Here is a 26,433-nt window from a genome sequence, read left to right as displayed (position 1 = left end):
CAGCAATCGGTACCGTCATGCTATTAGAATGTGACCGGGTGGGGTGTCTTCGGCAGTATGCTTCAGTGGGGTAGCACTTTAAATCGGCAAAAGTTCCGGCCTATCACAAGGAGACTTAACACCAGCATACCACAGCTTCCCAAAACACACATACGCACTCACCACACGCATACATGTCGCACGCACGGGAGGCCGTCCTTAAATGACCTTAGCTGTTAATAGGACGTTAAACTAAATAAACCAAACCAAACCAAACTATTAGGGAGGTGCTTACCTTTGTTTCGCTTGTTCATACAACGATATGGGTCGATAATGGTCAACTCGGAGCCATACCAATATAATTCGATTCATTTTTATTTCCTTTGGCTTGACAGTCACTCAGTTTTGTGCAAACATAATACATAATACTTCATATGAGTGGGACGACTGGTTCGCCCGTTGTCAGTATAATGTGACCGGGTGGGGTGTGCTGCTGGGTGTCTTCGGCAGTATGCTTCAGTGAGGTAGCACTATAAATCAGCAAAAGTTCCGGCCTATTACAAGGAGAATTAACACGAACATACCGCAGCCTTCAAAAACACATACGCACTCACCACACGCATGCATGTGGCACGCACGGGAGGCCGTCCGTAAATGACCTTAGCTTTAATAGGGCGTTAAACAAAATAAACCAAACCAAACCTCTGATGCTGAATCATCAAGTTTCGCGGCGGACAAATTGCTTTGAAGTTTCGTGGAGGAACATTCACCGCGGATTTTGGTGAGCCAATGGTCATCAGTAATCGTGATGACGCCGTTTTCAAAGTCCCTGGTGTGGATTTAGAATGAGAAATCGCGGTGATTGACCCCTTGACTAGATAAGTTACGCGGTGTCTAGGGGAATTTGTAGGCATTCCTAAGAGCCGGACTGTACGACATGTGTTTTTACATCTTGTATCGCTTACACCAATGTTTCAGGTACAACAATAAAACATGTCCATAGTGACTACCATGACAACCAATCTTTCAAATAAAAAGAAACAGTGGTATGCACATCTAAACACGGTCCCCTGGTACCAATTGGTCATATTATGATACTCTCAACCGAGACAATTACCATTTAAATATGTTAATGTCTTGTCTGTATTCCGTTAACTAATCGGACAGAATGAAGTATTAATGTATGTATCGAGGAAACATAACTTGGATGTCGATAGTTACAAATTAATCCAACTTCAGCTCGTTCTTTGGACCGAAATAAAAGAAGTGTATCTTAAGATGTTTACAGTATTGATCGATGGCTTGTGTAGCTGGTTAATATTTATGTCAACAGGGAGCGTTCGTGTAACGCCTGACTGATGTTTCAAACGGTGTATAATTCCAATTAGTGTTGTAATGAGATGTTGGTGGACGGGGCTAATTGATTTTAGCCATCATTTGATAGCGGATTATACGACGCTAGAGCTGCCTTATCACTGATGTATACAGATATTCCACCGTGGGGAATTCATATTTAGCATTAGCATTATATTAATAAAACAATAGGAAACAGTCTGACGAATATGATATACCAGTGAGCGCCATGTTCTTGATTCTAACATAGAACATGAGTCGAGGACAATGCTTATCGCTTTTCTACATATTTTCAATAACAGTAGATATTTCAAGTAAAAGTTGCCAACGTTATGGAGAAGGAAGAGACCGTTACCTGCCCGGATTTGTACAGACTACTGTATATAATGTCGGCTATCAGCAGTGTATTCAAATGTGTTATAGAAAAGTTAACTGTGATTCTATCAACTACGACAAAGATCAACTAAAGTGTGAAATGAACTCCGTTGTAACTGCCGGACATACTCTGGATGATATCCTAGAATTCAGACAAGGGTCACAACACAGTGTGGTCAACAAGACGGCGCTAAATGAGGATCAGGTAATCAAATCAGACAGGGGCCACTACATAGGGTTGTCAACAACACGGCACTGAATTAGGATCAGGTAATCAAATCAGACAGGGGCCACTACATAGAGGTTCCCCAACGAGTGGAGATTGTTTATCATTTTTATCCAACTCGAGTTAGTTAATTTTCTAATTTTGAAAAGACACGAGCTTTAGCGAGTGTCTTTTCAAAATTAGAAAATTAACTAACGAGAGTTGGATAAAAATGATAAACAATCGTCGCGAGTAGGGGAACTTGTTTATCCCATAACTTCTTTACTTACAAATGTACGCATGTCAAGTTCAAATTCTCCCAACGTAGCAACAAAATTCCGTGAACCAAATCACTACGGGACAAAATATAGTTCGTTATGAACGAAAGCTTATCATCTATTTTAGATGCACGACTCATATCTTCTGTACTATATTTGTACATGATATTATTTTATAAAACGAAATATAAGTTTGAAAGTCCTTGTATCTGTGTAATTTATTAATAGGTAACTTGTTTAAATAACTCCGCTCGAAATATTCGAAGACGACACCGTCATCGATATCGCGAAGTCGAACGTCACCGCTGAATATTAGACTAATCATGTCAGATTCAATTATCGGTCCTTTCCTGGATTTCGTAGGTATGCTATTACTGGTTATTGTGATGTTAAATGTTCATTCTGAGATTTATTTATTCAAGACATCGTGCATTTCAACAAATATTTCGGAAACCGAGCTTGAGTGTTGAGCAAGCCTAACAGTTATGTAGTTTACGTTTGTCAGTGTGTTTACACGAAATCTCGTCAGTTTACTGACATGAGACAAATGTTTGAAGATGATTTTAAATTTTTGTGTTTGGGATAAATATATTCGTAATAAAGGTAAGTGGAATGATAAGAAAACTTGAGTTTTTTCGTTGATTTGTTTTCTGTTCCGTACCGAATGACACCCACTAAAAGGGAAGCTGCCAAACAGTTATGTTAGATGGTGCGACCGTTTCATTGATATAACCATTTTGTATTACATTTGTACATTGTTTTGATAATTGCATTCATTGCTATCAGGATCCGCTGCATATCTAGAATCAAGGGGGGAGGGGTCAGTTTCAATTCGCTACTTATAGGCCTATAACCGATGCAATATCTCGCCTCCGTCGTCTATTTTACCATCAAATTATATTTCGTACGACTCAATCCCCAGATTAATCGACATTTCCATGAGGACACCCGGGGACCCCTCTCATCCAGTTTAATATGCTAATGTTGAGCACCAAAAAATCCACAAAACGTGTCCATGCTGATCTTTTGAAGACAGACGGCAAAAAAAAGAGAAGATAAGTGAGAGTAGTAAAAATAGTCCGTGGTCAAAGGCCAGAGGTTAGCCAATCAGATTCGTTGGAGGTCACAAATGACCAATCGGAGGCTTGGAAAGTGGTTACACACTGCGGTGTGTAAACAAAAACAATAACACACTGCTACGAATGTTATCACGTGAAATATCAGTTGTGAAACAAGCGTGGTTATGGGATAAATAGTGTTGTCAACAAGACGGCACTGAATTAGGATCAGGTAATGAAATCAGACAAGGGCCACTACATAGGGTTGTCAACAAGACGGCACTGAATTAGGATCAGGTAATCAAATCAGACAGGGGCCACTACATAGTGTTGTCAACAAGACGGCACTGAATTATGATCAGGTAATCAAATCAGACAAGGGCCACTACATAGGGTTGTCAACAAGACGGCACTGAATTAGGATCAGGTAATCAAATCAGACAGGGGCCACTACATAGGGTTGTCAACAAAACGGCACTGAATTAGGATCAGGTAATATAATCAGACAGGGGCCACTACATAGGGTTGTCAACAAGACGGCGCTGAATTAGGATCAGGTAATAAAATCAGACAGGGGCCACTACATAGTGTTGTCAACAAGACGGCACTGAATTAGGATCAGGTAATCAAATCAGACAGGGGCCACTACATAGTGTTGTCAACAAGACGGCACTGAATTAGGATCAGGTAATCAAATCAGACAGGGGCCACTACATAGTGTTGTCAACAAGACGGCACTGAATTAGGATCAGGTAATCAATTCAGACCAGGGTCATTACATAGTGTTGTCAACAAGACGGCACTGAATTAGGATCAGGTAATGAAATAAGACAAAGGCCACTACATAGGGTTGTCAACAAGACGGCACTGAATTAGGATCAGGTAATCAAATCAGACAAGGGCCACTACATAGTGTTGTCAACAAGACGGCACTGAATTAGGATCAGGTAATCAAATCAGACAAGGGCCACTACATAGGGTTGTCAACAAGACGGCACTGAATTAGGATCAGGTAATCAAATCAGACAAGGGCCACTACATAGGGTTGTCAACAAGACGGCACTGAATTAGGATCAGGTAATCAAATCAGACAGGGGCCACTACATAGGGTTGTCAACAAAACGGCACTGAATTAGGATCAGGTAATATAATCAGACAGGGGCCACTACATAGGGTTGTCAACAAGACGGCACTGAATTAGGATCAGGTAATGAAATCAGACAGGGGCCACTACATAGTGTTGTCAACAAGACGGCACTGAATTAGGATCAGGTAATGAAATCAGACAGGGGCCACTACATAGTGTTGTCAACAAGACGGCACTGAATTAGGATCAGGTAATCAAATCAGACAGGGGCCACTACATAGGGTTGTCAACAAGACGGCACTGAATTAGGATCAGGTAATGAAATCAGACAGGGGCCACTACATAGTGTTGTCAACAAGACGGCACTGAATTAGGATCAGGTAATGAAATCAGACAGGGGCCACTACATAGTGTTGTCAACAAGACGGCACTGAATTAGGATCAGGTAATCAAATCAGACAGGGGCCACTACATAGTGTTGTCAACAAGACGGCACTGAATTAGGATCAGGTAATCAATTCAGACCAGGGTCATTACATAGTGTTGTCAACAACACGGCACTGAATTAGGATAAGGTAATGAAATAAGACAAAGGCCACTTCATAGGGTTGTCAACAAGACGGCACTGAATTAGGATCAGGTAATGAAATCAGACAAGGGTCATTACACAGTGTTGTCAACAAGACGGCACTGAATTAGGATCAGGTAATGAAATCAGACAAGGGTCATTACACAGTGTTGTCAACAAGACGGCACTGAATTAGGATCAGGTAATGGAATCAGACAAGGGTCATTACACAGTGTTGTCAACTACACGACACTGAATAAGGATCAGGTAATGAAATCAGACAAGGGCCACTATATAGGGTTGTCAACAAGACGGCACTGAATTAGGATCAGGTAAACAATCAGACAAGGGAGTCAGAATAGTTTGGTTTGGTTTGGTTTATTTTGTTTTAACGTCCTATAAACAGCTATAATCATTTGAGGACGTCCTGGTTTTTTGAGGTGGAGGAAAGCCAGAGTACCCGGAGAAAAACCATCGGCCTATGGTCAGTTCCTGGTCTCGGGTAGATTCAAACTCGAAACCAAGTGTTGGAGGGCTAGTGGTAAATTGTCGGAGACACCTTAACCACTCGGCCACCGCGGCCCCCAGTATAATGATCAGTAAAATAATCAATATAATGGTCAGTGCAATGATCAGTAAAGTGTTCATTAATCATCGGTATATTGGTCCGTAAATGGTGAGTATAGTGGTCAGTATAATGATCAGCATAGATTGGCTTGGTTGTATTTGTTCAACGTCATATAAGCAGTTAAGATCATATAAGGACGGCATCACGTGCGTGTGACATGCATGCGTATTGTATGTGTGTTTGGGGAGGATGCGGTATGTTCGTGTTAAGTCTCCATGCGATAGGCCGGATTTTTTGCCGATTTATAGTGCTACCACACTGAAGCATACTGCCAAAGACACCCAGAGGACGGACCCAAATATATGTGTTTTAATGCCCAACTGTATTATATGTAAAATATTAGGGTTTATTTGACCGGGAAATACTTAAAACTATGTTTTAATCATTCGCGTACCGTACCTGGCACCCGCCCCACGTAGGTTTTGAACCCACCAGATGTGGAGGGCTAGTGATAAAGTGTCGGACCAACGTTTTTATCTTAAAAAACACCTAAACCACACGGCCACCGCGATTGGACGATCTATATTGGGAAGTGACAATAAGTATTTTAAATAATTATCAAGATTTTCTAAATGTTATTTATGTACCATTGCATCCTACCAATATTAAACACCATTTCTGTCATTCCATGCCACACACATACACAACATAGTCTTCATTATGTTGAAGGAGGTCGTTAAATGGTAGAAGTACTGAAGTCAGCAATACATCAAAACTTTTGGATTAAGAATTCTAGATTGTCAGTCATGGACATTTCCATACCATCGAGTTGTCATCACATCGTGATAATGATAACAATGTTGGAATGAATTACAATAGAAATCAAACAAATGATAAGTTTATCCCCTCCCAAGAGGCAAACATGAGACCTAAGGGTCATGAATCTCACAATTTTGGTAAAAGAACTTAAAACCCTTCCGTATAAGAAGTGTATTTGATTCTTACTTATTTGTTTTTAGCTCGTCACTTCGAAGAAGAGTGAGAGCTTAAGTCGTTACTCCGGCGTCGGCGTCGGCGTTGGTTTTCCAAATGTTAAATTTTTGGTGCAAGTGTTGAAAGGCATAGTAATTTATGGTAATATGGTCCCTGTGGGTGTCAAACTTTCCCCTGCCGGAGTAAAACTAAAAGATTTTTTTGGGGAAAAAAACAGATTTTTGAAAAATTTTAGACTTAGAAATTGTTTGCGTTAAGTTTTTGGTGCAAATGTTGAAAGGTATTAATACATCACTTTATAATTGTACTAGGGTACTGATAATTGGTAATATACCCCCACCTTGGGTTAAACTATCCCCTGCCGGAGTTAAACTAAAAGATTTTTTGGGGGAAAAACCAGAATTTTCAAATTTTTGGACTAAGAATATTTCTGCGTTAAGTTTTTGGTGCAAGTGTTAAGAGGTTTTAATACATCACTGTATAATTGTACTAGGGTGCTGATATTTGGCAATAGAGTGGCTATGGAGTAAGACAATCCTTTCCTGGAGTAAAACTTTAAAAAAAAATAGGATTTTTTTCTTTTTAAATCTGTGGGTTTTTTTGGGGTTTTTTTTTTTTTTTTTAATCTTTGGACTTTGTGTTAAGTTTATATTGTGAGTGTTGAAAGGCATAGTAATAGATGGTATTAGGTTCCCTGTGGGGGTTAAACTATCCCTTGCCGGAGTTAAACTGGAATATTATTTTGGGGAAAAAACACATTTAAAAAAAAAATTGCAAATGTTGAAAGCTATTTAACATCACTTTATGATTGTACTAGGGTGCTGATATTTGGTAAAAGAGTCCCTATGGAGTTACACTATCCCTTCTCGGGGTGAAACTGAAAATAAAACAATGTGAAAACGCTCACAGTAGACAATTTATACCGGTCCACATTTTTCAAGGGAGACAACTCTCATTAGGATAATATTTTGTAAAAAAATTGAAGAAATATGTCCAAAAGCAATTACATTTGTATTTAATATATTCATTTAATCTACAACAGCATAGCTTGTCTCCCGAATGTTTGTCAATAAATAATTTATATATATATAAATTGGTATGGTTTTGAAAATTGCATCAATTCACAAAGCATAATCTGATCAAGTAAACAATATAAATATTATTAATGTAATTTGCGAAACCATTCCAATTAATATATTTTAATTAATTATTGACAAATATTTGCGAGACGAGCTATGTTGTTCTCCAACAGCTCTTTTTTAGAAGAAGTTAAGAAGCTTTTTTTATATCATCAATTAATTTGAACCTTTTTGGCCCCGCCCATAAGCCACTGGAGGTCAGTCAGTGCCATTACAGCAGGAATCCCATACTAAGAAGTCTAACCAAGTCTGTATTAATAATCTATTGTTAACTTTATTCCTTCCCTAGGGGGAAGCAAGTTTTTGTCATTTGGCCCCATCAGGCCCTTTGAGGGGGGATTGGTCGAGACCATATTATTCACAATTGTGGTTTACCTTTGACCATGGAAGCTTGCATTGAATTTTTTTAATTTTTAATTTTTCAGAATTTTTTACATATTTATACATTAAACATGACATACGACACTTAAGACACACTTTCAACACATTCATCCATTATCATATTACATCTAATACAAATCAAATCAATACCTGGATAGATATTAACAACAGCCAAACAAACTATGAATAGACAAAACAGGAACAAACACAGAAAAACAAGGTTTGTTCTAAATTTGACTCTGACCCCCTTTGTGCCTAAAGGATGGGACCAAATAGGGTAAATAGAGATTCGTCTTTGTATCACTACTAGTCATAAAGTTCTAAATGGAAATCAACCAAATTTGGCCAGCAACATCGTTTGGGGAAGGGGGAAAGAGTTTGTATATTTTTTTTATTCTGACCCCAAGGGGCCAAAGGGGCAGGGCCCAATAGGGGAAATAGAGGGAATTCCTTAAATCACTACTAGTCATAAAGTTATGAATGGATTTGAACCCAATTTGGTCAGAAACATCCTTGGTGAAACAGATTTTTCAAAAATGGTTACTTTGACCCTCCATCCCATAACTTTGTATGGCATCGCTGGACGTTAAGGGATAAACACAATTCTTATGTAAAATAGGCCCAAGGGTCTTTCCCCACCCTAAGAGACTTAGTTTCTTTACGCACAATTATGTTGTAAAAATAATCTGTAGGGTCTTTCAGTCCCTTTGGGAGTATATGTATTAACAAATTGAACATGAACATGAACTCTAGAGTTACCTTGTCGTTAATCCACTTCCCTTCCTCTAGAGTTACCTTGTCTTTAATCCACTTCCCCTCCTCTAGAGTTACCTTGTCGTTAATCCACTTCCCTTCCTCTAGAGTTACCTTGTCGTTAATCCACTTCCCCTCCTCTAGAGTTACCTTGTATTTAATCCACTTCCCTTCCTCTAGAGTTACCTTGTCGTTAATCCACTTCCCTTCCTCTAGAGTTAACTTGACGTTAATCCACTTCCTCTAGAGTTACCTTGTCGTTAATCCACTTCCTCTAGAGTTACCTTGTCGTTAATCCGCTTCCTCTAGAGTTACCTTGTCGTTAATCCACTTCCCTTCCTCTAAAGTTACCTTGTCATCAATCCACTTCCCCTCCTCTAGAGTTACCTTATCGTATATCCACTTCCCTTCCTCTAGAGTTACCTTGTCGTTAATCCACTTCCTCTAGAGTTACCTTGTCGTTAATCCACTTCCCTTCCTCTAGAGTTACCTTGTCGTTAACCACTTCCTCTAGAGTTACCTTGTCGTTAATCCACTTCCCCTCATCTAGAGTTGCCATGTGTACCACCTCTAGTGTCTCGCCTCCAACTGTGAGTCTCTGTGCTTGGTAGAGATGTGGAAGCGTGTGAATATTAACATCCCCGAGATTGGCTGATACCTCCTTGAGTGTTTGCGCAATGGTCATCAGTGCCTGAAACTGATGACAGGCCTTCACACATACTGCATACGTTAGCATAGCCACCGATGTTTTTACTGATAAGTTCAAATCCAAATGTCTCAGATGGGGTAACAATAGTGGGCCAAAGCACTCTAACTCTGCCTCTGATACACTGATAACCTCCTTCAAGAAACTCTGTTGTGGACAGTGGTGATCTTGAAATTCTAATGATATCTTTGATAAATTAAGTTCACTTATAAGTTAAAAAGATTATTCAAACTGCCATATGTACTGACATCTTTAATGCATTGTCCAACAGTGACCTGCACACAAGAAATTTTACTCTCATCAGTAGTCTTGTCAAAGATGTCCTGCGGGCACAAAACTGTATTCCCATCAGTAGTATTGTCAAATGTGTCCTGCGCCCACAAATCTGTTCTCTCATCAGTCGTCTTGTCGAAGGTGTCCTACGGGCACAAAACTGTATTCTCAAGATCTATAAACAGTTGCAGGTGGTCTATGCTCCTTTTCCTCTTAAGAGTACGTCCTAAATCATTCTGTAGAGTGGCACTCTTGCCATCTATATTCACCACTTTATACGGACCATGGTAGTTGGGATCTTAATTTCCCTTCTGCCTTGTAGCAGCCTTCCGTGCATTGTGAATTAGCACCGTATTTCCAACACAAATGTCCTCATATTTCCTCCCTTTTCTCTGTCTTTCTGTGAATTTTCCTTTCTTTTTTTAATGTGCTTTATCAATGTTTGCCTTAACTGACTGGGAAGTTCTCTGTGAGGCTTCTTTCCTCTGCGTAACATACCGATGTTGGGCCTCTTACGTTGATGCCGACGATACCTCATGAGCCGCCTACATTTAAAAGAAAACTATTATATAAATAACTCCATCAAATGAAAGAGCATTCTCGGTAATTTAAATTTGATATTTTGGCAAAGTATATAATTAGACTGATTCCCTTTTGTCATTTCATTCACTATAAATAAACTGGAAAACTTGTCCACTTTCTTCTCTTTGATAACTAATGGAAAATGTTTGCCATTCTAAACAGAGCACTTCCAATTTGTCTTGGTTTGAAACTCTGCCTGGCCTATTTTTGAAACCTTTACAACATGTATACATTCACAAAGAACTTTATTTGAACTAATTTGGACACATTTTACGAATATATTACTCTGGGCACATATTACGAGCACATTAACATAACAGGATAAAAAGAAAATAATGTTCTTTCTTTGCCAACAATTCTGCAACCTGAACATTGTGTAGTGTTATAAACCTTTACCCCTTGATGAAATGAATAAACTATATTATCCAAATTAACTTCTCACCATTTGCTCAAAAGTCCATAGTGACATTTTCCTGTAATGGATATATTGAACATGTGCCAACATCTGCATACCACCAAACTGTCATCCCAGGCTGATAATGTTAATCAGGTTAGAATGAATTCCAATAGAAATCAAACAAGAGTTTAGATTCCAAGGTATCTGAGAGTAGAGATTTTTGAAGTTGAAGTGAATTTGACCCTTTTTGGCCCCGCCCCACAGGCCCCTGGTGGGTAGGGAGCATATACTTCACAATTTAGGTTGACCTTTATATAGCTATAGAAGCTTCCTGCCAAATTTCATTGAATTTGGTTCAGCGGTTTTGGAGAAGAAGTCGAACATTTAAATTGTTTACGGACGCACGACGGACAAAAGGCGATTAGAATAGGTCACTTGAGGACTTTTTTGTGTTATTTGTACATCCCTGATTGATAGTTTTATCATTTTGGTTGAGCTACACTGTAGAAAGAGAATAATATTTGCACAATGGGAATATAATATTAAAATAACAAGTTTGTATTTTGTCTATTAAATTAAAAAAAGGAAAAGAACACATCTGTAACTATACATTATAAAAGCATATCACATATATATTTTTAAAATTTGTTTTGAATGTTTTACTGCAGAACACCTTTTTCCTGAGAACATTTCTGCTAATCTTTATAAAGCAACACTAAAAAGATAAACAGCAATAAATCACACGTACATGTACATGATGACATCATGGCTGGATCAGGTTGGCTTGCCTAAAAATGACCATAATAAATCATTATAACGGTAATATTTGAACTTGTGCTGACCTGATCCAGCCTTGAGAAATGCAAGCACAGGTTTAATAGGTCAAATATCACTGTTATAATGACTTATTATTATCATTTTGAGGTGAACCGACCTGAAGGAGTATATAATGAGCAATAGTGTTTTTCCTGTCTGTATAACTGTGTGCACAACATGACTCCATTCCCAGTCTGTTTTAGCCTTATTTTCCCCAAAGAGACATTAAAAGTTCCCAGTGATGTCCACTGATTAAAACTTCCGAAAAACACAGAAAAAATGAAACGGCAAATAATATACACCAAATAACTGAGCAGGGAAGAGGACAGTCAGTGGTCAACATTGGTGTGTGCCATGATATATACATCTAGAGTTCCGGCCTATCACAAGGAGACTTAACACGAACATACCGCAGCCTCCCAAAACACACATACGCACTCACCACAAACATGCATATCGCACGCACGGGAAGCCGTCCTTAAATGACCTTAGCTGTTAATAGGACGTTAAACAAAATAAACCAAACCAAACCAAACCATTACACTGCATTATAAAGCCTGGTAAGCATGATACTCGTGAAACAAGGCCATGTTTTTAACATAATTTACATGTAAAATGTTACCAATTTTCCAAAAACACTGTCACAAAACTAGTCAGTCATGCAGAGGTCCCTATCGTTTGATTCCTTTTGAAAGCATTGAAATAATTATACCGGTAATTTATCACGGGATAATCATCTGCAGCATGGCCGTATATTTACCAGAATACATATTTAAGATATATCTTATAAAAAAAATCAAAATATATAATTCTATGGAATTTGAGATGGCCGCATTTCTCATTGAATAGTATGTTAGGTTAGGTTCTTGTTGTTTCTTTTTTTTTTTTTTTAATAAAAGTTCAATTACCTATAGGTATGTATGTTGTAAAAACTGGGAAATGATCCTACACCCTTGTTGACCATATATACCGTGATAGGTTTGTTGAAATTATCAGGTTTTTGATAGACACATGATATGTATATAAATTACTGACCAATTCCACAACCATTGATAAGAAAGTAGTTGTGTGATTGTATCTTATGTCATAAAAAGCTTTATGATGGCATTTGATATTAATTTTAATAACCTATGATCCATTCTTTTACCCAAGTTTCATATTACCGACTTTTGATCATTATACCCTCAATTTTTCCCAATTGCTTTTTAATAGCATCTATCACGAGTGCCAAACCTTCATCAATCCAATTTTCTAACAATCACACATTTCATAAGAAAATGAATAGTCCAGTTCTGCTATAATTCTCCCTCATTCAACCCTGACTTTGATGGATAGGAGATGAAAATACAACATCCAGACCAGGACTCGAACCCGGGACCTCCGATTTCTAGATGGGAACTCCAAAATAAATAAAATTGTTAAATTGGTATATTTGGTATAGAAAAATCAACAGGGGTTAGTATTTTTCTATAATTCATGCTAAGCACTTGATGTCTAAAAACGTGTTCTTTTCATAGTGGTATCATATTTTTTTTTGTTATATATATATATATATAACTCTATTCACTGGCAGAATTTCAAACACCTGAAGACCGATTATAGACCAATAGATATTCTACATATCAGTCTATATATAATCAGTCTTTGACTTATACACGTGCTAAGCACCAATGCTCGGTCCAAAGAATCAGGATTTTCAATTTGAATCTGGAAAATAATAAAATACAGCAGTAAATGATACAGTAAATGATACAGTACATTTCTGCTACATTTACCTTTAATGTTGGTACAACTGCTTTCCCTACTGTTATATTTATTTGCGTTGAATCTTTGTTTACATTTTAAACGAGGTGTAACATACGCCGCTCACAACTGACAACGTGTTACAGATGTTAGCGGAGTATTAGCGGGTTACAGATGTTAGCGGAGTATTAGCGGGTAACAGATGTTAGCGGAGTATTAGCAGGTTTCAGATGTTAGCGGAGTATTAGCGGGTTGCAGATGTTAGCGGAGTATTAGCGGGTTACAGATGTTAGCGGAGTATTAGCGGGTTACAGATGTTAGCGGAGTATTAGCGGGTTACATATGTTAGCGGAGTATTAGCGGGTTACAGATGTTAGCGGAGTATTAGCGGGTTACAGATGTTAGCGGAGTATTAGCAGGTTACAGATGTTAGCGGAGTATTAGCAGGTTTCGCGGCATACTTAATATAATTATGTGACTCCTAGATCTTTATCATGGTGTTTTTGAATGTTGACACATTTGATTATCATCATTAACAGTGAAGTACTTGTATTATGATCCGAAAACTTGTAACTACAACGGCGGAAATGACCATTGTCATTGCACTTGCAAAGCACATGGTACACCGTTCCATCTGTTAGACTTCTGTAATCTTTGTATTCAGGTTTGAAGTTTTCTGTTCCTGTTAGCTAAATTAGTCCATGAAGATACAGTCTCTATCTGCTTGTTATCCTTTCACATTGTTGACAATAATTATACCAGGAGTATATCTTCTCATATAAAGATTTATTTACATCAAATGATTCCTGAACAAAAGCCTGAACAAGGCCTTTATTAGCAGCTCTAGTTTTGGCTTTCAATAATTCTTTATACATGTTTCTTCGTACTAAGTCGAAATGTGCCTAACTAACGATGGAACTATCCTAAATTTAGTGCATATTGGAAAGTTTGCATGATACGGTTACAGAGCTCCGACTGTATTATTAGCTCACCTGGTCCGAAGAACTAAGGTAGCACCATTACTGGGTTGGGATTAAACAGTGTACAAATGATGGGGCTGACCCCCTGGGGACCGGAGGGTAGGGCCAAAAGGGGTCAATTTGGCTTAATTGATATAAACGACTTCTCTGAAACTAAGTAATGGATATTGCCCATATTTGTCTGGTAGCATCCTTACGGGTAGGGATTCAAAATTGTAGAAATGGTTTTATCTTTGAAACCATTCAGGTCCCCACTCCATAATCATATATAGCCTTGCTGGGCATCAATATATTAACTCAATCCTGATGTGAACATTTCTAACATGTATTGTGGTTTGTTCAAACTGTCGAGGTAAAGCTTTGATGGTTGGTTGTATGTCAACTGGTACATTGACAACATGTTCATGAATAGGAAGTTCACGCATTTTCTTGAAAGGGATTCTTAATCCAACTTATTGTTCCTCAAGCTGATGCAAATCCAATTCAACTGGTTTATCAGGAAAAGAAATTTGATTGGCAGTTGACAATGTTGGCATTTTCCCACTCTTTAAAGCTTATAGACAAGTTCTACATATCCATTCTTTACCATTCTTTGATTTGTAACTAGTGGTGCATTTTGTAAAAACAGAGCTATGTTCCAGATTTCTATTTACTTCTGTTACAGAGTGTTTAAACCATGTTTGTTGACAACTTGTACATACATAGACTGGTCCTTCTGCTATTGTTTTGTGAAATTTAGCAATAACATCATTGAAATATATTCCTCTTTTACATTGCAATTCTTTCAATTTGAATGCTGGATCATTTCTCTTCACTTTTTGGTCCTTTTACCTGCCTTTCTTTCATTGATAATGTTTCTTAAAATTTGTCTACAAGATTGTTTTGCAATTCGTTCTTTTTCTTGGTAATATTTAGAACTCCGTGCCCGCTTTTTACTTTGAAGATATTTCATTCTTTCTGATGCACGCTAGTCATCATCAGTTCTTGCTTTCTGTTTACTCTTCAGTTCCTTCATTCTTTCATTTGTGCGGTAATCATCATCTGTTCTTGCTTTCTGTTTACTCTTCAGTTCCTTCATTCTTTCATCTTAGCTGTTAATAGGACGTTAAACTAAATAAAACAATAAACCATTGTGCGGTAATCATCATAAAGTCTACTTTTCCGATTGTGTTCTGCTTCATCTAATTTGAATTTTGCATCTGTTCTTGCTTTCTGTTTGTTAATGCGTCCTTTGTTCTTCCTTTTTCTCAGTAACTAAGCAATGTATGAAATTGATATTTCAGTTGTAACATCCCCTGGGATTCAAATTTATAATGGGACTGACACCCCCTCTCACCCCGCTTCCTGGGGTCTTTCATCACCCCTGAAAACTTATTTATTTTTCTTATCATATATAGCCTTGCTGGGCATCAAGATATGAACTCAATTCTGATGTAAAATTATGCCCATAGGTCTATTTCCTCCCAAAGGGACTTATAGTTTCTTTAAATACAATCATGTTGAATGTTGTTATAATGGAGGTAGAGAGATACGGCAGTATTACACATGCCGTTCACCTCGGCGGTCTGGGTTTAAATCCCCGATCGGACGTGGAAAATATGTTCGGTCACATGACCTACCACGTTGGTTTTCTCCGGATACCCGGGTTTCCTACCACAATAATTAAGACCCTTCGAGTTCTTTCATCCTAATTTGGTTTGGTTTGGTTTAATTTGTTTAACGTCCTATCAACAGCTAATGTCATTTAAGGACGGCCTCCCGTGCGTGCGACATGCATGTGTGTGGTGAGTGCGTATTTGTGGTTTGGGAGGCTGCGGTATGTTCGTGTAAAGTCTCTTTGTGATAGGCCGGAATTTTTGCCGATTTATAGTGCCACCTCACTGAACCATACTGCCGAAGACACCCAGCAGGACACCCATTCCGGACCAACAAGAGTGATTTATATGACTTGTTTCGCAATTGATGTCAATCAAAATTACATTTTACGATTTCATTTTGCAGAGATCATGTGATTTGTTGAACTGTCCCCTGAACACTCAATGCCTCAAGTTACGAGACAACACAGCTATATGCCACCCAGGTAACGCCATATATTATATAACATAAATACCTCCGGGTAAGGACGATAGTTATGTGATGGGCGTTATCATACTGATAACAGGGTAGTTGTGTGATGGGTGTTATGATACTGATAACAGGGTAGTTATGTGATGGGTGTTATGATACTGATAACAGGGTAGTTGTGTGATAGGTGTTATGATACTGATAACAGGGATGTTATGTGATGTTAGTTATGATACTGATAATAGGGTAGTTGTGTGATGGGTGTTATGATACTGATAACAGGGTAGTTTTTGATGGGTGTTATGATACTGATAACAGGGATGTTATGTGATGGGTGTTATGATACTGATAACAGGGTAGTTATGTGATGGGTGTTATGATACTGATAATAGGGTAGTTGTGTGATGGGTGTTATGATACTGATAACAGGGTAGTTATGTGATGGGTGTTATGATACTGATAACAGGGTAGTTATGTGATGGGTGTTATGATTCTGATAACAGGGGAGTTATGTGATGGGTGTTATGATACTGATAACAGGGTAGTTATGTGATGGGTGTTATGATACTGATAACAGGGTAGTTATGTGATGGGTGTTATGATACTGATAACAGGGTAGTTATGTGATGGGTGTTATGATTCTGAAAACAGGGTAGTTATGTGATGGGTGTTATGACACTGATAACAGGGTAATTATAATAGATGTTATAACACCGATAACAGGGTAATTATGTGATGGGTGTTATAACACTGATAACAGGGTAGTTATATGATGGATGTTATGATACTGATAACAGGGTAGTTATGTGATGGGTGTTATGACACTGATAACAGGGTAATTATAATAGATGTTATAACACCGATAACAGGGTAGTTGTGTAATAGGTGTTATGATACTGATAACAGGGTAGTTGTGTGATGGGTGTTATGATACTGATAACAGGGTAGTTATGTGACGGTTGTTATGATACTGATAACAGGGTAGTTATGTGATGGGTGTTATGATACTGATAACAGGGTAGTTGTGTGATGGGTGTTATGATACTGATAACAGGGTAGTTTTTGATGGGTGTTATGACACTGATAACATGGTAGTTATGTGATTGGTGTTATTACACTTATAACAGGGTAGTTATGTGATTGGTGTTATGACACTGATAATAGGGTAGTTATGTGATGGGTGTTATGACACTGATAACAGGGTAGTTATGTGATGGGTGTTATGATACTGATAACAAGGTATATTTTTTAATATTTCAGACACATGCCGACGAACAGACTATTTGTTGTCATCAAAACTGAATTTCTGCTTTAAAATCCATGATCAACTAGTCACTTCCGCAGACGCAGTACAGACATGTACGGATGAAAACGCCAGTCTGGCAGTCATCAATTCTGCTGAGAAAAAGGATTACTATGACAAAGAACATCTCAGATTCAAATTTTCAAGTAAGTTTGAGAACCAATAGTCGTCCAAATAACAACCAATAGTCGTCCAAATAACAACCAATAGTCGTCCAGATAACAACCAATAGTCGTCCAGATAACAACCAATAGTCGTCTAAATAACAACCAATAGTCGTGCAGATAACAACCAATGAAATCTACAGAGGGTGTCTACGGACGATAGGAATTATCTGTGATCATACAGAGGGTGTCCACGGACGATAGGACGTGTTTTACATATACTACCGGTAGATGGGTAGGTACGTAATGGCCGTGTGTTACGTATATATCATTGTATCTGTATTACCCTGTCTGATATCTACATTATATAACATTGTATCTTTATTACCCTGTCTGATGTCTACATTATATAACACTATATAACATTGTATCTGTATTACCCTGTCTGATATCTACATTATATAACTGTGTATCTTTATTACCCTGTCTGATATCTACATTATATAACATTGTATCTTTATTACCCTGTCTGATATCTACATTATATAACATTGTATCTGTATTACCCTGTCTGATATCTACATTATATAACATTGTATCTGTATTACCCTGTCTGATATCTACATTATATAACATTGTATCTTTATTACCCTGTCTGATATCTACATTATATAACATTGTATCTTTATTACCCTGTCTGATATCTACATTATATATCATTGTATCTTTATTACCCTGTCTGATATCTACATTATATAACTGTGTATCTTTATTACCCTGTCTGATATCTACATTATATAACATTGTATCTTTATTACCCTGTCTGATGTCTACATTATATAACATTGTATCTTTATTACCCTGTCTGATGTCTACATTATATAACATTATATCTTTATTACCCTGTCCGATATCTACATTATATATCATTGTATCTTTATTACCCTGTCTGATATCTACATTATATAACATTATATAACATTGTATCTTTATTACCCAGTCTGATATCTACATTATATAACATTGTATCATTATTACCCTGTCCGATATCTACATTATGTAACATTGTATCTTTATTACCCAGTCCGATATCTACATTATATATCATTGCATATTTATTACTCAGTCCGATATCTACATTATGTAACATTATATAGCATTGTATCTTTATTACCCTGTCCGATATCTACATTATATAACATTATATAACATTGTATCTTTATTACTCTCTCCGATATCTACATTACATAACATTGTATCTTTATTACCCTGTCCGGTATCTACATTATATAACATTGTATCTTTAATACCCTGTCTGATTTCTACATTATATAACATTAATATTATTTTATTACCCTGTCCGATATCTACATTATATAATTTATTTTATTACCCTGTCTGATATCATTACATATATAACTTGTATCTTTTTACCCTGTCTGATATCTACATTATATAACATTGTATCTTTATTACCTGTCCTGGATTATTATAACATTTATCTTTATACCGCTGTCGTTCACCTTCATATTATATTGTACTGATCTTATTCCCCGTCTCGATATCTAAATATAACATTGTATCTTTATTCACTCCTGTCGAATTCTAAACATTATAATCTTATACCCTGTCGATATTATTATCAGTTTTATCTTATTACCTTCTGTATCTACATTATATACATTATATAATGTATCTTTATTACCTCCTGTATCCTATTATATCATTGTATTTTAACCTCTTACCTACATTATTAACATTTTATCTTGTAACTCGATATAACATTGTATCTGTATGACCCTGTCTGATATCTACATTATGTAACATTGTATCTTTATTACCCTGTCTGATATCTACATTATATAACATTGTATATGTATTACCCCTGTCCGAGTATCTTACATTATGTTAAATTGTATCTTTATTCCCCAGTCCGATAATCTAAATGAATATATCATTGCATATGTTATTACCCAGTCCGATATCTACATTATGTAACATTATATAGCATTGTATCTTATTACCCTGTCCGATATCTACATTATATAACATTATATAACATTATATAACATTATATAACATTATATAACATTATATAACATTGTATCTTTATTACTCTCTCCGATATCTACATTACATAACATTGTATCTTTATTACCCTGTCCGGTATCTACATTATATAACATTGTATCTTTAATACCCTGTCTGATTTCTACATTATATAACATTGTATATTTATTACCCTGTCCGATATCTACATTATATAACATTGTATATTTATTACCCTGTCTGATATCTACATTATATATCATTGTATCTTTATTACCCTGTCTGATATCTACATTATATAACATTGTATCTTTATTACCCTGTCTGATGTCTACATTATATAACATTGTATCTTTATTACCCCGTCCGGTATCTACATTATATAACATTATATCTTTAATACCCTGTCTGATATCTACATTATATAACATTGTATCTTTATTACCCTGTCCGGTATCTACATTATATAACATTATATCTTTATTACCCTGTCTGATATCTACATTATATAACATTGTATCTTTATTACCCTGTCCGATATCTACATTATATAACATTGTATCTTTATTACCCTGTCTGATATCTACATTATATAACATTGTATCTTTATTACCCTGTCTGATATCTACATTATATAACATTATATCTTTATTACCCTGTCTGGTATCTACATTATATAACATTATATAACATTGTATCTTTATTACCCTGTCCGATATCTACATTATATAACATTATATAACATCGTATCTTTATAACCCTGTCCGATATCTACATTATATAACATTATATAACATTGTATCTTTATTACCCTGTCCGGTATCTACATTATATAACATTATATAACACTGTATCTTTATAACCCTGTCTGATATCTACATTATATAACATTGTATCTTTATTACCCAGTCCGATATCTACATTATATATCATTGTATCTTTATTACCCTGTCTGATATCTACATTATATAACATTATATAACATTGTATCTTTATTACCCTGTCCGATATCTACATTATATAACATTGTATCTTTATTACCCTGTCTGATATCTACATTATATAACATTGTATGTGTATTACCCTGTCTGATATCTACATTATATAACATTATATAACATTGTATCTGTATTACCCTGTCTGATATCTTCATTATATAACATTGTATATTTATTACCCTGTCTGATATCTACATTATATAACATTGTATCTGTATTACCCTGTCTGATATCTACATTATATAACATTATATAACATTGTATCTGTATTACCCTCTCCGATATCTACATTATATAACATTGTATCTTTATTACCCTGTCTGATATCTACATTATATAACATTGTATCTGTATTACCCTGTCTGATATCTACACTATATAACATTGTATATTTATTACCCTGTCTGATATCTACATTATATAACATTGTATCTGTATTACCCTGTCTGATATCTACATTATATAACATTGTATCTGTATTACCCTGTCCGGTTTCTACATTATATAACATTATATAACATTGTATCTTTATTTCCCTGTCCGGTATCTACATTATATAACATTATATAACATTGTATCTGTATTACCCTGTCCGATATCTACATTATATAACATTGTATCTTTATTACCCTGTCTGATATCTACATTATATAACATTGTATCTGTATTACCCTGTCCGGTATCTACATTATATAACATTATATAACATTGTATCTGTATGACCCTGTCCGGTATCTACATTATATAACATTATATAACATTGTATCTTTATTACCCAGTCTTTTATCTACATTATATATCATTTTCTATGCTGACCTCTGTATAACATAGTTGTACTCAGAGAGTTATGTAGAATCTATATCTATATCAGTGTAAATTGATACCTAAGTATACCATACCAGAATATTTATATATATATTATATCTTTACAGCTCGACTAGGATTCTTCGTCGCCGGATCATATCTTGGCGGAGTGTGGAAACTCCCTGACAACACTATACTGGACCAGTCCGTTGATTGGTCCACAGTCTACATGAACAATGACGGGCCGTGTGTGGTACTGTGGAGGATACCAGAGAAATATGTCCTCACTGATGGGTCATGTACAGCAAAGTATCGCTTCATCTGCGAGCAAAACTAAACTAGTTGGACTTTTTTAAACATTATTTTATAACGATGTTTTATTACGGAGATTTTATCGGTACTACTTTAGATGATCTACCGTGGATTTATCTGACCAGCCACCAAATATTGGTTTAAATGTGTAACGATATTGTGTCACCTGAACCTGGCAAACTGACACAGTAGTGTTTGTACTCTGTAATTACCCTTACTATAACTGTAAAATGACTTTTAAATTAGATGTCATTTCATAATGTCAGACAGAATTAAGGCTCTCTTGTAAAATAAAGGAATGAAATGTGTAAATGAATGTAAGGTGATGAATGAGAGCCCTCTTGTATGAGGATATATTTGTCAGGATACTGAAATCCAGGGCCTCAACCCTGGCAGCAGTCCAAATTGTTAAATGTTCTGTGGCATTAAAATTTCTTGTACCTTAAAAAAAATATATAGGGTACCATGTGACCTTAATATAACTCAAATCACGTGTATAATATATGTTGGTATAAAATAAGCGAAGGGGGAGGGGGGGGGGGGGGGGGGGTAAAAAAAGCTCTGCTCCTTTACCTTTACAAATCACAGGGTTACTATACGTGTATGTATACTGTTTATATCATGAACTACTGAACGAATAAGTACAATATTATTTCAGTCTTAACTGTTATATTGTACATGGTAACATATATCATTAGCTCTTTAACAAACCACTGCGCTTATAACCTTAACTCAAATCGCGGTTATTTTGTGTAAGGTACAGTAGCATAGATCCTTAACTCTTTATACAGTCAGAGTTTGATCATGTAAGGTAGCATATATTCTTAACTCTAAATCCTGCCAGAGTTTTATTATATAAGGTAGCATACAGCCTTAACTCTAAATCCTGCCAGAGTTTTATCATATAAGGTAGCATACAGCCTTAACTCTTAATCCTGCCAGAGTTTTATCATATAAGGTAGCATACAGCCTTAACTCTTAATCCTGCCAGAGTTTTATCATATAAGGTAGCATACAGCCTTAACTCTAAATCCAGCCAGAGTTTTATCATATAAGGTAGCATACAGCCTTAACTCTTAATCCTGCCAGAGTTTTATCATATAAGGTAGCATACAGCCTTAACTCTTAATCCTGCCAGAGTTTTATCATATAAGGTAGCATACAGCCTTAACTCTAAATCCAGCCAGAGTTTTATCATATAAGGTAGCATACAGCCTTAACTCTTAATCCTGCCAGAGTTTTATCATATAAGGTAGCATACAGCCTTAACTCTAAATCTAGCCAAAGATATACCATATAGTGTTGCATGATAATATCATAATTATACCCTTAACTCAAACTAAAATCGTAGTAAAATTGTGTAAGGTAGCATATATCCTTAACTCTAAATCAAGCAAGAGTTTTATCGTATCAGGTAGCATACAGCCTTAAGTATATAACCCTTAAACAGCAGAGCATTGCCCTATGCATGATGTATGTACGTTACACTCATTATTTATCTATGATAAAACCTTCAACGTTACGTGGGTACGTACACATTTTGTTGATAGCATACGATGTAATGTCGACCGCGACGCCGAGTTACTAAGAATTTTAGAAGAGGCATCCTGTCAAAGGACATGTTTAGTAAAAGAAAAATGTATCAATATTTCAAATGTAAAATCAATATACATGTATTCTGAAGAAATTTTTAAAAAAGGCCCTCTTGTAAAATGTTACGTGACGAACACCGAGACATAATGTCGGACGGAATTAAGGCTCTCTTGTAAAATGTCACGTGACGAACACCGAGACGTAATGTCGGACGGAATTAAGGCTCTCTTGTAAAATGTCACGTGACGAACACCGAGACGTAATGTCGGACGGAATTAAGGCTCTCTTGTAAAATGTCACGTGACGAACACCGAGACGTAATGTCGGATGGAATTAAGGCTCTCTTGTAAAATGTCACGTGACGAACACCGAGACGTTATGTCGGACGGAATTAAGGCTCTCTTGTAAAATGTCACGTGACGAACATCGAGACATCTGATGATGTAACCGAGTAAAAAAATAGACTGATTTGTAAAAACAGCAACGTGACCAACTTTTCTATAGTGTCGGAACATAGAAGTTTATCATGATTTTCGTGGCGTTGTTGGAACATTTATAATTTGTGGCTTGTGCAGGTCTATCGGCATACTCATTTCGACACTGTTTAGTATGTAAGTTTTTTCTGAATAAAACAATGACACTGTTGTCGGTTTATTGTTTTACCTCGCTGAACGACCATGGCGCAGCGTCCGTCGTCCGTCGTCCGTCGTCTGTCCGTTATGAAAGACCATGGCGCAGCTTCCGTCGTCCGTCGTCCGTCCGTTACATGTATGAACGACTCCATGGATGTTGATCATTTCGTGTGTAACAACTTTGGACGAACGGGAACAACTTTGTATAAATGGAGGCTCCCGTCTCCCACGGCCATGCGGGACAGAGCCTAGCACGGACAATTTTTTTTTTTTTTATCTTTCTTCTGATAGAGGAATGATGGCACGATCTGGTCCAAATCGGCTGAAGCGTCTTTTTGGTGAAGTAGAACAATGTTATAAAACGGTGTATTAGGTCCCATGGTTTAAGGGGACGGGCCAAACAGGTATTGTTTATTCTTAAAAACCCGTCGGAAGGCTGGATTCGGACAAAGATTTGGTCTGAATCATTCACGGATAAGAAACAAAGTACTCAATGAATTTTCCATTTCAACATTACAGGCCCTCGGGGTATCTTGTTTTTCGTGATAACAGAAAGAAGATACCAAGCAGCTAAGTTCATAACGTTATTTAATGATATATATAAAACTAAGCAAATTACAGAGATAATTCACAGTTGAAATGACTTATAATTATTCGTACAACTGCTGTCCTTAAGTAATCCTTTCCTACCGTTTCCTCAGAATTAAGAATGTTTATCAATCCCACAGTTAACGGTTCTGGGAATTATTAATCCAACAACATTCACAAAGCTCTCCTTGACAATTGAAAATAAGTTCTGAATAACAATTTGTCTCTCGTGGTATTTACATGTATACTATATTGCCAAATCTTTCAAGTACATTCTCCAACAGACATATTGTAAACACAATATTATGACACATCTCTCTTCAAGAAGATTATACGGTTGCAAGAGTCTTATATCTATGTAAGAGTTGTCTCCCTTTAACCACTTGACCATGTAACACACCCCATCCATGAAGAAATGAAAATTTTCCTGAAAAGGAAACTTTCTTTAATTATCAAATCGTATCTAACTTCTAAAGTGGAGCTGCTATAACAGAAAAATCATGACAGAATTTTCGATAGCATCCAGCCATACCAAGAAATCTTTGGCCTTGACAGGTGTTACCAGCCCCTGTCATACAACATGACCTAACAATTCTATAGTTGCATGACAAAATTCACACTTAAGTTAATTCATAGTCATTTTCATGACGGCGAACCTTTAGAAGAAGTTGCGAATACGGCGCAGATGTTCTTCCCAGCTGTCGTGGTAGATAATAGCATCATCAATGTAGCATCACAGCCGCCAAGATTTGATAGTACGCTATTCAAAACTCGTTGGAAACTTGCCGGAACGTTTTGCATATCGAACGGAATACCTTTATACTGGTACAGGCCTTGTGAACCTTTATACTGGTACAGGCCCTGTGCACCTTTATACTGGTACAGGCCTTGTGGACCTTTATACTGGTACAGGCCTTGTGAACCTTTATACTGGTACAGGCCTTGTGGACCTTTATACTGGTACAGGCCTTGTGAACCTTTATACTGGTACAGGCCCCGTGAACCTTTATACTGGTACAGGCCCCGTGAACCTTTATACTGGTACAGGCCTTGTGAACCTTTATACTGGTACAGGCCTTGTGAACCTTTATACTGGTACAGGCCCTGTGAACCTTTATACTGGTACAGGTCCTGTGAACCTTTATACTGGTACAGACCATGTGAACCTTTATACTGGTACAGGCCATGTGCACCTTTATACTGGTACAGGCCTTGTGGACCTTTATACTGTACAGGCCTTGTGAACCTTTATACTGGTACAGGCCTTGTGAACCTTTATACTGGTACAGGCCCTGTGAACCTTTATACTGGTACAGGTCCTGTGAACCTTTATACTGGTACAGACCATGTGAACCTTTATACTGGTACAGGCCATGTGCACCTTTATACTGGTACAGGCCTTGTGGACCTTTATACTGTACAGGCCTTGTGGACCTTTATACTGGTACAGGCCTTGTGAACCTTTATACTGGTACAGGCCCTGTGAACCTTTATACTGGTACAGGCCCTGTGAACCTTTATACTGGTACAGGCCCTGTTAACATTTATACTGGTACAGGCCTTGTGAACCTTTATACTGGTACAGGCCCCGTGAACCTTTATACTGGTACAGGCCCCGTGAACCTTTATACTGGTACAGGCCTTGTGAACCTTTATACTGGTACAGGTCCTTTGAACCTTTATACTGGTACAGGCCATGTGAACCTTTATACTGGTACAGGCCCCGTGAACCTTTATACTGGTACAGGCCTT

The 26,433-nt window shown here is 36.9% G+C and overlaps 1 protein-coding gene across 1 annotated transcript; it reads left to right on the top strand.

The window, feature by feature from the left end:
• The first annotated feature begins 1,607 nt into the window (after positions 1 to 1,607).
• LOC117341472 lies at positions 1,608 to 22,388 on the top strand. Its single transcript, XM_033903331.1, has 4 exons — positions 1,608 to 1,912; positions 16,236 to 16,314; positions 17,559 to 17,747; positions 21,685 to 22,388. The coding sequence occupies exons 1-4, from the start codon at positions 1,745 to 1,747 to the stop codon at positions 21,891 to 21,893; spliced, it is 645 nt and encodes a 214-aa protein (XP_033759222.1). The 5' UTR covers positions 1,608 to 1,744; the 3' UTR covers positions 21,894 to 22,388.
• Positions 22,389 to 26,433: the final 4,045 nt, after the last annotated feature.

Source organism: Pecten maximus, chromosome 13 (genome assembly GCF_902652985.1).
Source record: "Pecten maximus chromosome 13, xPecMax1.1, whole genome shotgun sequence".
NCBI classification, from domain to species: domain Eukaryota; kingdom Metazoa; phylum Mollusca; class Bivalvia; order Pectinida; family Pectinidae; genus Pecten; species Pecten maximus.
The sequence above is the reverse complement of the archived record's forward strand: the minus strand, read 5'-3'. Positions and strand labels throughout refer to the sequence as shown.

What these genes read in the sequence shown, in the direction of transcription:
- LOC117341472 (XM_033903331.1), top strand. Translation starts at nt 1,745, where the DNA reads ATGTGTTATAGAAAAGTTAACTGTGATTCTATCAACTACGACAAAGAT. An exon ending in CGGCGCTAAATGAGGATCAG is followed by an intron (nt 1,913 to 16,235) that starts GTAATCAAATCA and finishes TTCATTTTGCAG; the next exon opens with AGATCATGTGATTTGTTGAA. An exon ending in TCTCAGATTCAAATTTTCAA is followed by an intron (nt 17,748 to 21,684) that starts GTAAGTTTGAGA and finishes ATATCTTTACAG; the next exon opens with CTCGACTAGGATTCTTCGTC.